Consider the following 10,071-nt stretch of genomic DNA (forward strand, 5'->3'; position numbering starts at 1 on the left):
CCTGCTGAAGTCCATTCTCAGAGTCACTTGTTTCTTGGGCACATTTTGCATTAGAAGAAGCGCTTTCACTTTGGCAGGGCTTTTGCTTTCTCCTCGCAGAAGAGCTGGCAAGCTTTTTAGATGTGGTCTTTGTACCCATACCATCCGATACGCCAGTTTTCTCTCCAATGGTGCCATTTCCATGAATTATTCTTTCTGATTTGAGAAGCTGATTAAGTTGCAACAGTTCTTCTTGGCCATCAGTATTCAAGGACACAAGCTTAGTTACACAAATAACAAACACTATACCGCCTGATATTTACCGTCTTATAGCATTGTGGACCGCATGGTAGATTTTCATCTTCCGGAGGGCTCCATGAAGCTGGTTTCTCGGCCTGAAAATTCATGAAAACAAAATGACTAACAACCAAAAGATACTTGTAACAGTAACAATAAATGTTAAGCTTACAGGAGATACAAGATCCTGAGAACACCCATGCAGTCGGCAGTCGAATACCTGCACAGCCATAGAACAAAGCAAACAAAAAGTCAATGTACACGGAACACCAAGCAATAGCCTTACTAAATGAAACATGAGAATGGAATGAACAACAAGGCTACTAACAAGACATCTGCGGCAAAATAGGTTATCAAAAGAATCTAAAGCTGCTTCGAGATCCTTGTTGAGAAATGAGTTCTCTGCTTGTGAATCCCCATTCTTAGAGACTTGTTTTTCCTTCATAAGCACTTCATGTCTTGCCTGTATAAGATGTTTGGTGTTTCATATCTCTGTAAAGCCAGCAAAAAGACAATTGGGAAAAGGCTGGAACAAAGCCAAGTGCATGACCACCGGGAACGTGATTAGATGGAAGAAACAATGCATATCAGAGGGAAATGAATTTTCTTACGATACATAAATCCGTAGTCAAATACGAAAATGCTCATCCGAACGACAATCAATGAGAAAATGCTCTTGAAAGTGGATACCTTGATTTCACTAGGACTCCTGGACAAGCAGTTTGCCAGTTCCTCCAAAACAGGATCCAAGAGACCTAAATGTTCAATGGTCATGCTGAAGCATTGGAAGGAAATTTGTTAAAGAAAAAAGTTAATGCAGGTTACACACAGATAAAACATAACGGGCAAGAAGTTAACACAAAGAAGCTAAAGCACTGTGTATATTGCACCACAGTAGTAAAGGAAAGCTTATGTCACATTATTTATACTAACCAAAGAATATAATCTTCTGACTCCACGAAATCTCTTTTCTCATCTTCATCTTCAGCCAATTCCTCTTCACTATCACTACAAATGAGTGCTTCGCCACCATTTTGATCGTAATAGATTCTCCTCCGACCCACAACTGACTGATCTTCTGTCATTCTCTGATTCCTGCAGCATTTTTGGACTATTTAATACATTCAGATATTCAGCTCTTATGCAGCAAGCGCTTTCCTTGTAAGTAGAACAATACACAGGTTCTAGTATTTCCCAAGACCATGATATCAACATACCTGTCTAGAAAAACCCATGTGGTATAAGGTGGCAAACGTTTGAGTTCAGGTATCTTAACTGGGCGTAGAGAAAGTTTAACAGGGACACTTGATCCTTGAATCGTGGTTGAATTGGCATGTGCATCTCCTAAGGAGCTGTGGTTATTATTATCCCCATCGCCTGCATCGATTCCACTTTTTATGCCGAGTGTATCTCTTTGCCTCTTGGCTAACAGATCCATCCCATCATTACTACCATCCGTACGGCTAACTCTTCTTTCCATGGATAACAGTAAGTTATGGGTAATACCACACAGATTTTTCTGGTTTTCTTCCATCCTTTTCTGGTGGAGAGAAAAGGGAGGAAACAATCATCAAATTCCAACAACCAGAAGAAGAAATGAATTCAAAATGAAGAATGAACAATCTCCATAGCAAGGCACCTTTATGGATATGCAGCGATCAGCTACAACTTTCGTTTTCAGGGATTCGATTAGTTCTGATATCTCCTTAGTGGTTGGAGTCCTGTCCCGCGGCTGGGATGTCTGAAAGGTGGCAGAGAAAAAGTATAAGCTAAAACTATGGAACCAAACAATTTCGGCAGATACCAGGCACATGTGTTTTGACAACAAAAATATCTTGAAGAAAATTAAAAATCCAATAAAAAAAATTAAACATCAAAAGGAGCTGTTTTTACAGTTTATGGATTTCATTGAAGCGCACTTTAATCAACATCAACCCATTGCTGAGTACATCCGTAGCTCATGGCTTACATTCGATCAAAAGTTAATTAAACAGTTCCACAGGGAATATCGTCTGCAGAAAAAAAATCCCCGACAATGCCCTCGAATTGTAGAAAAATATCATACGATGCAATGCGGGTATTTTCCGAAGCTTAATTAAGATAAACAGCTGTAAAACGTCCAGAACAAATCGGCTAGAAGCAAAAATCAAGATCATCGAAACCTCGTGCTCATTAGTCAAGACACAAGCGAAGCGTAGCCCATGACAAGCAAAATGAGTTCTAAAAACCCGAAAAACGAAAAGAATTTCAAACGCAGATCCAGAGAGTTGTGTGGTCGTGTTGAATGTGTGTCTGAGAGAGAGAAAGAAAGATGACGAACCGAGGATTCCTTGGGCGGATCCGATCTGGTCGCCGAGGACGACGGAGAAGCTCTCGACGCCATTGTCGAGGACCCAGATCGGAACCGGGAGAAATGTGGATATGAATCAGGACCCACGAATCGCGAATCGGAGAATGGTGGAGGAGAGAATGTACGGATGGGGGATTTGGCGGGCCTTGTAAACCCTAAATTTTCTTCAATTTAGGAGCCGATTGAAATATTTATTTACACTCCCCTCGTTTTTTATTTAAAAGAAATTTACAAAAAAAATTCTGACAAAAAAACAAGTAAGTTGGTGGGAAAAGACCGACGTGGCAAATCGATTTGAGTTATCCACTGTACAAAACGGAAAGGCATACGCGCTCTCCTCTTCGGCCCACTCCGGCTCCGGCGCCGGTGCCGGAGATTTTCCGCCGTCGAGAGACTGCCGTTTCCTTGAACGAGAAAGCGACCCGTTAACGTTTCTGGGCTCGAATTCTGTTTTGCTTCCTGGGCTCTAAAACCCTGATTTCTGGGCTTTCTTTAAGGGGTTTGCTTCAATCGTGGTTTTGTAAAGATCGCAGCTTTTCGAGTTCTCGTTGGCGTTTTCCATTCCCCGTATCGCATCGATTCAAAACAAACGGTGCGAGGATAGTCATCACGAAGATGCGCGGCGGCGCGGCGGTGTACGGACGGCCACGCGCCACGTCTCGGTTACTTGAGATCGGCAGAACCATAGCCAGATCCTTGTGCTATTCATCTTCGTCATCTGGTGATGATCACATTTATCTCTCTTTATGTTTATTTACTTCTCTGAACTTCTGAACGTGAGCTGTGAAATGAATTATGCCGTTTATTGCTTTTCGAAGATCAAACACGATTCTTAGGAACTGAAAACGAACTGAATACCATTGAATCGAATGGTGGATTCGTTTTGCAGACCATGAGAGTTTCATAAGGGACATAGCTAAAACTGAGCCTCCTATGCATCTGGTCCAGCTGCTGAACATGTCCAAAGCCAAAGGTAAGAGAAATTGTCTCATTTGTCCGGTCCTGCTCTCAGCAATCATCTAGTTGTTGAACTTTGTCCCTTGGACTGTTTCTTTTTTCTGTCTTACATTGTAGGTTAGTTATATTATTTTGGAATGACTTTGGTTAATCAAGTTTTCTTTCTCGACTAGATGATACCTGGGGTTGTGTTCTTTTGTCTGATTTAAGAAAAAGTGGGGACTTGGCTCATGATATATATTGTATCAGGTGGATCCATAGTTTCTCCTGGAGCCAAGCACGGTTTGTTACCTCTTACCATTCCATTGGCGAGGAGCAGTTCAGGTATGGTGGGTTTCAAAGTGTTACCGAGAGGCTTAAATCACATTGATCTTGTCTAGGAAACTTCTAAGTGGGCGTTGCAATTTTGTATGCGTTATCATTCCATCTGTAGGGGCTTTGATTGCATTACTACGGTGGCCAACAGCACCTCCTACGTAAGAGGACCCAGTCCTGTCTGTTGCTACGCTGTCCTAATTGTCTCTTCCGCCTTCTGTCTTGTGTCTAAATTATTGTTTCCTATGTTTGTAGCATGGAGATGCCTGTGGTGGAGGTTCAGAAACACGGGGTTTTGTTTTTAGCCAAGAATGTATGTAAGCAAAATTTCTGCTATTACAAATTTGTTGGTGTAAGGTACTTGTATGTCGCGATTGTGTGATAAAAAACACCTTGGTAGAACTTAGAAAAACTAGCTTGTAGAGTGAAATCATGCTCTCTTAACTGACATGAACTTCATTGGCCAATGTTCAGGTTGATCAGTTCATTCATCGAATTTTGGTGGAAGAAGATACCACTGATCCTCGTGATGAGATCTTTGATGCCGCTGCTGATGCCGGGCAGAAACTTTACAGAAATGGTGATTTTGCCAGGTCAAGATTGCCAGATGTAGATGCCTATCTTTTAAGAAAGGTACAGAAGTTTTAATCTATTAAATATCAAACTCTTGCTTGCTATGTACATATCGGGATAACTATCAGCTTTGCTATTTAGGTTGGACTGTTCCCGGATGTTCTGGAGCGCAAAGTTATGCGGCATGTTGAGAACGGAGACCATGTAAGGCTAGTAGTGATAACATCTACCCTGTTTGTATTCCACTTGTTATCTTTCTTCTTAACCATTTGCATCTGCTAATACAAGGTTTCAGCTTTGGTGGCTGCCGAGTTTTACGCAAAGAAGGGAAACTTCCCCGGGTTTGCTCGGCCTTTCGCATTCAACGCTGAGGTTTTGTTGAAGTTCGTACATTCCTCTTTTATCACCCGCTTTGTGTACATTTGTTTGAAGCTTATGTATGTTTTTTCCAGAATATCTAAGACCTTTATCGTTTTGTAGAATTGGGCGTAGTCTAGAAGCAAAAGACGCAGCTAGGGGTGCCCTGAAATCCTCGTGGTGGACCTTAGGATGCGAATATGAGGTATGATATCCAAATATATTGAATCCCAGTTGCGTTGTTTCATAAAAGAGAAATAAAAAAACCATAAGCAAAGGGAGTTTTTAATGTATGAAATGATTGTACAGAATGTTGCTCGGATAGCAGAGTGGGGAAACAAGCAAATAGAGGAATACAAGGAGAGAGTCACGGAGGAAGGCAGACAAAGAGACTTAGAAAGGGGAAAGCCAGCAGCTCAGGTTAGTTGTCTCTGTTCATTTTTCATCGAACTTCTTTATCATTTCCTGCTTTTTCTTACATATCCTATGTTTTTTGGTACAATGGCTTGAATCTGAACTCGTTACCATCGTTAGGCTTCTCTGGACAAAGCCGCTTTCTTGCTGGATTTAGCGTCTCTTGAAGGGATTTGGGACGAGTCACTTGAGCTCATTGCGCAGTGCTACAAAGAGGCAGGACTTACCGACATTGCCAATTTTGTTTTGTACAGAGATTGAGAGATTCATTCTCCTGAAGTCAGAGCTCAGGTATCATCTCCTCTCATCTACCCCATAAGCATCCTGCAAACAAGCCACTAGAACAGAGTACTGATGTTTTCTTTTCTGGGACTTGGAAGTGAAATGGAATGGAACAGTCATAGTCATTGCATTTGATATCTAATCAAGATTTACATATATACAATACCCAAAAATACTTAAAGTAGGAGACTTTATTTGCGTAATGATACATGATTAATCATTGGACAACAGCAAAGAGAAAACCCTTGATCTAGACATGAAGTTTTACAAACGTAGACACCATTTTCTCATTAGGTGGGAGGTAATGGAACAGGTAGTTTCTTGCTGTTACTTTTCTTTTTTCTCCATAATAGCTTTTTCCAGAGGCTCTTGACTCCGCCGCCTTTCTTTTGAGGAACAATAGCATAAGAGCTTCTCTCGCTGCCTTTGCCTTTGTCTGGGAGAAGAATATGTTCCAATGCCTCGATCGTTTCATTGTAAACGAAAGTTCCGTTCTTGTCAACTGGGTATTTCTGACCCTTGGATTGCTCAGTGTCAGCATCGTCGTCGGCCTTCATCTGATCTTTAAGAGATGATCTCTGGTTGATCAATCTCTTCTCGGGTTTTGTTTCTCTCGGGGGTTGGGAACTGGTAGAGAGCGATGTCGGTTCAGACACCACTTGGTCTGAAAGTGGAGCCACTTCCTTCGAATCAGACAATGCCCTGAGCTGCTTCCCAAGGTTTAGTATTGTCTCCTGGCATTCTGCCAACCTTTCTGAAGCAGCTATGATTTCTCGTTCCTGTTTCATCAAGACAGAGCAAAACCACATTTTAATTTGGAAATAGAGTTAAAAGCCGAAGAAGATTAGGACATTGATCTTCTGCTGTTGACTTACAGTTCGAATGGCCTGTTTCCCGTCCACCTTGAGTTCATCTGATGGAACTTCCTTCTCTGATAAACTGTCAGGAGCCGACATATCATCCATTAGATGTTGTGGTTTTGTGTTTGCGGCCTTGAAGTCCGCCACTGTTCTGTAATTCTCAGCTCCTCCTTCAATCTCTGCCATGGAATTTCTTAAAGTTTCAAGCTCCTTTTGCAAGTTCTTGATGCTTTTGTCAGATTCCTGGAGTTTATGGTCTGCGATTCCTTTTAAATCTTTCTCCGTGCTGTCTTCATGTTTAACTGCTTCTGAAACTCGACTAAAAGTTCCAACTTCTGCTTCGCTTTCGCTCTCCGACCCGTCCCAATCAAACTTCTTCTTAATCTCCTCCCTCATGCTTGAAACATCTTGAAGAGAGAAACAGTGGTTCACAATCCAATCCAGAGCAGAACTCAACTCTTCGGCAAAGCTGTTTATGTCTGCTTTTCTGCTCAACAGATCGTGACATGTGTGCAGAAATCGCTGCAACAGGAGGCGTAATTCTGAAGTTTTCCATTGCAGCACGCGAACCGTGTAGCCTGGTTGCGATTCTGAAATCTCAGGTGCTGGTGAATCTAAGCTGACTCCTTCGATGATTTTGATGACTTTGCTTATTGATTTGCTGAGATCATTGTGCAGATCCTGATGGCATTTCCCGCCGAAAGATGCGTCTTTTCCCGTCTCTTCACTCGGTTTCTCTTCCACGATAGAACTCGCAGTTTGTTGCGACGAGACCTGACTCTCCATTTCCGTCCTCGTTGCCGCATTGGTATCAGAGCCCAAATGGTTCAAGGCTTTTCTGATGTCTTCTAATATCTCATCAGTATTTCTCCGCGAAACATGCTTGTGCTCCAGTACGGTCTGAAGCCACCGAGGGAGTGTGGAATCGAAGGTACGAGTCGGCGGATTATCGACTGAAACCACCATGGCTAACTTCTCCATTTCAGCAAAATCATCCATTAGTTTCATCTCTGAAGCTTCTGGACTTTTTCTCAGAATGCTCGAGCCTTTCTGCTTCTTGCTCTTGAGATTCTCCAGTTCTGAAAGTAAAGCAGAAGCCATTGAATCTGCGCAGCTAACCTTATCATCACTGTCAAACTCCGATACCGATGCAAGCGAGACATCGTGTGATGCATTGCTGCTCCGGCCTGGTTCTGTATTTGTGCCTTTCGACGATTCTTCAAGACGTGACTCGAATTCTAACAGTCTACACGCTGTTCGGGAATACACGTTTCTCGAGAACTGGAGTTCATTGATTTTCTTGCTCAGGGCTTCCCTCAGAGTCCTGTTCTCTTCTTCCATTAAGCACAACTGCTCAGTGAGGTTATTGATCCTCTCAGAATCGATCGGGCTTCCGTTGAATCTTCTCCTCGTTTCGAGCGAATCCCGTCCCGACATTTCCACCTCGCTCCTCATTTTTGACAAAGCCGCTGGCCCGGGTAACCGTTTTCGCACCAGTATCCTTAGCCTCTGACACTCTGTTTCAAGCTTCGTGATCTTCTTGACATTCTCTAAGTGCAGCTTATGCGACGCTTCAGCAGTTCGCCGGCTAAATTCCCTCTCTTCGTTCCGGATCTCGAGCTCTTTCTCTAGCACCCGAACCTCGTACTTAAGAGAAGTGTTCTCCTTTTCCTTGGATTCTAACCTACTTGTCAGCGCATTGAGATCAGCTAGAACACGATCCCTCTCTCTGTTCAGATCTTCGACGAGCTTATTCTTCGCCAGAACATCGTGCATCGTTCTCTGCTGCTCCTCCCGAACAGAACGGAGCTGAAGCATGCATTCCTTAAGACCAGCGTCGAGATGACTTGTCCTTTCCTCGCTCTTCTTTTTGTCGTTTAGAGCGTCGTCTAGTTTCCTCCTTAGAGATGCTGCCTCGGCTTTTGCCTTCTCCCAGCCTAGACAGGACCGAAAAATGAGATCCAGACAGAAAGAAAGAACTGGAAAAAAAAAACACAATAGCATCTCGGGAAAGATTAAGTAAAATATTACCAGCAAGTGTTTCTTGTGCCTCGTTCTCTTGTTTCTTGATCAGAACGTCTTTGGCAGTGCACTCGGCCATGACAGACATAAGCTTATCGGTTAGAGTTTTAAGGTTCTTTTCCAGATCTGTCTTGTCAGCCACAAGCTTCTCAATCTAGTTAAAGGAACAAACAAACGAGGCTCATCATGATCAGAAGATGATGCAGGTGCATCCATGTCACCATGAAAATCTCCATGTATGGATGGTTATATAACCATCTGGTTTTCCCCCACTTCAGATAACAAAAACCAGGAAAAGTAACAGCAAGACAATGGTATTGGATTTGTCGGTTACCTCTTCCACATTTCCTTTAGAGGAAATGCTATTGGATTTGTCGGATTCTGCAATGGTCTTCTCAGCAGATTTCTTCTTCCATGGCCATGCCTTTTGATCCATGGCTTACACAAGAACTGCAACAACAACAACAGACAAGAACCACTGAAAACTACTGTCTTTTTTCGTTTTACTTCTTTAGACATTACAGAACAGAACCCCACATTTCATGACTAAAACCCACACTACATGTGAATTGGAGCACTCGAATCCAGATTGTACGTCGAACAGGAACAAGAAATCCAGGTATAACTGGCCCAGATCATAAATCATTTGCATGAATCATGGACCCATCACTTCCTTAATCCACCACTCTTCCCATCCTCGGCTTAACTAATTCCCCAGTCACATTCCCAGATCAGAAACAATGCTTCGTAAGAAGGAAATAAGAGCTCGAACCACAGCTCCGTTGATGGATTTGACAGCAAAACAACTAACTATGAACTCCAAAACGGCTCTCGGGCGGCGAATAAAACCTTAACCAGACAGAAGGAAACTCAGATCGATCATGCCCTCCGAGGAAAGAAAAACCCCGAAAAACCGAAAACGACACATATCGCATGCAAGGTTGCGGCGTAACATACACAGGAAAGTCCAAGAAATCTGGCGAATAGCTTCCTCACCTTGTTAAGAAGAAAGGGTCGCAGAAAAAAAATCAAACTTGATCACTCCAAGCAGCAAACATGGAGGGAAGAAGAAGCATACAAGCCAGGAAGAAGAAGAAGAAGAAGAAATGGCGTCGAACACTACAGTGAGAAGGAGACAAGGAGAGGAGGAGGCGAAGACGAGAAAGAAATAGAGGCGTACGGAAAGCGAAAGGAAAGGGGAAAAGGGCTGTTTGGCAAACGAGAAAAGTTCGGATGACTCCAAAAGGAAAGTGACGATGCAATGCAACTGGGGGGGGAGAGAGAGAGAGAGAGAGAGAGAGAGAGAGAGAGAGTTAGGTGTCGGCTGGGATCTGATCGAGATGTGCCACATAAGCTTCATTAACGTTGGATCGAGTGAGATTAGGGTTTAGCACTAATTTTCAAGCATAAAGTTAATTGTTTGAGTCCAAATTCGATGAAAGTTAATTGTATATCCAACTTTACAATCACTTGCAATCTTAAAACGATGTTCCCATTTTTTACCTATATTTTTTTTTTAAATTATATTTTATGAGGTGTAAAATCACTGGACTGCTGTCCGAAAATAAAAGTGTCATATTAGTTTGGCCCAAGTGTCATGTCTTGAAACGCTTAAACCTTAATCATGCTTAGTGTGCATTCTAATCAACATGAAGAAGTGCTTTG

At 42.6% G+C, this 10,071-nt stretch overlaps 3 protein-coding genes across 7 annotated transcripts in view; 1 reads left to right on the forward strand and 2 right to left on the reverse strand.

The window, feature by feature from the left end:
- The window catches only part of LOC104807590 (histone-lysine N-methyltransferase CLF), a 5,816-nt gene extending 3,019 nt beyond the window's left edge, over positions 1-2,797 (reverse strand). Inside the window, exons 1-9 of one of the 3 annotated variants that reach the window (XM_010532946.2) lie at positions 2,597-2,796; positions 1,916-2,017; positions 1,494-1,816; positions 1,210-1,371; positions 967-1,051; positions 605-739; positions 449-496; positions 303-374; positions 9-208 (exon numbers count right to left, since the gene is read on the reverse strand). In XM_010532946.2, the coding sequence (XP_010531248.1) occupies positions 9-208; positions 303-374; positions 449-496; positions 605-739; positions 967-1,051; positions 1,210-1,371; positions 1,494-1,816; positions 1,916-2,017; positions 2,597-2,659 (1,190 nt within the window). In that variant the 5' untranslated portion in view covers positions 2,660-2,796. Of the gene's footprint in view, positions 1-8; positions 209-302; positions 375-448; positions 740-966; positions 1,052-1,209; positions 1,372-1,493; positions 1,817-1,915; positions 2,018-2,596 lie in introns of those variants that run through there. The other 2 variants (XM_010532945.2, XM_010532947.1) reach the window with 2 other exon arrangements.
- Positions 2,798-2,916: 119 nt separating this feature from the next.
- On the forward strand, positions 2,917-5,677 carry LOC104807591. The gene is made up of 11 exons (XM_010532948.2): positions 2,917-3,347; positions 3,516-3,599; positions 3,833-3,907; positions 4,017-4,059; positions 4,154-4,211; positions 4,373-4,531; positions 4,613-4,675; positions 4,760-4,854; positions 4,952-5,033; positions 5,138-5,248; positions 5,363-5,677. The coding sequence occupies exons 1-11, from the start codon at positions 3,242-3,244 to the stop codon at positions 5,501-5,503; spliced, it is 1,017 nt and encodes a 338-aa protein (XP_010531250.1). The 5' UTR covers positions 2,917-3,241; the 3' UTR covers positions 5,504-5,677.
- Positions 5,678-5,697: 20 nt separating this feature from the next.
- Positions 5,698-9,670, reverse strand: LOC104807592 (filament-like plant protein 7). Of its 3 annotated transcripts, none has more exons than XM_010532949.2 (5): positions 9,403-9,670; positions 8,741-8,856; positions 8,416-8,560; positions 6,400-8,321; positions 5,698-6,303 (listed from the first exon to the last, which is right to left on the reverse strand). In XM_010532949.2, exons 2-5 carry the CDS (start codon positions 8,840-8,842, stop codon positions 5,815-5,817), a joined length of 2,658 nt encoding a protein of 885 aa, XP_010531251.1. In that variant the 5' UTR covers positions 8,843-8,856; positions 9,403-9,670; the 3' UTR covers positions 5,698-5,814. The 3 variants fall into 3 exon arrangements, with proteins under 3 accessions (XP_010531251.1, XP_019057396.1, XP_010531252.1); XM_019201851.1 differs by having other exon boundaries at positions 8,969-9,670; XM_010532950.2 differs by having other exon boundaries at positions 8,944-9,670.
- Between the last annotated feature and the right edge of the window lie 401 nt (positions 9,671-10,071).

The sequence above is a fragment of the Tarenaya hassleriana genome, unplaced genomic scaffold (genome assembly GCF_000463585.1).
Source record: "Tarenaya hassleriana unplaced genomic scaffold, ASM46358v1 Cleome13, whole genome shotgun sequence".
NCBI lineage: Eukaryota > Viridiplantae > Streptophyta > Magnoliopsida > Brassicales > Cleomaceae > Tarenaya > Tarenaya hassleriana.

Coding starts and splice junctions, on each gene's coding strand:
- LOC104807591 (XM_010532948.2), top strand. CDS start 3,242: ATGCGCGGCGGCGCGGCGGTGTACGGACGGCCACGCGCCACGTCTCGG. Junction 4,676..4,759: donor ATGTTGAGAACGGAGACCAT/GTAAGGCTAGTA, acceptor TGCTAATACAAG/GTTTCAGCTTTGGTGGCTGC. Junction 4,855..4,951: donor AACGCTGAGGTTTTGTTGAA/GTTCGTACATTC, acceptor ATCGTTTTGTAG/AATTGGGCGTAGTCTAGAAG.
- LOC104807592 (XM_010532949.2), bottom strand. CDS start 8,842: ATGGATCAAAAGGCATGGCCATGGAAGAAGAAATCTGCTGAGAAGACC. Junction 8,322..8,415: donor GGCACAAGAAACACTTGCTG/GTAATATTTTAC, acceptor GGTCCTGTCTAG/GCTGGGAGAAGGCAAAAGCC. Junction 6,304..6,399: donor GGAAACAGGCCATTCGAACT/GTAAGTCAACAG, acceptor TTGATGAAACAG/GAACGAGAAATCATAGCTGC.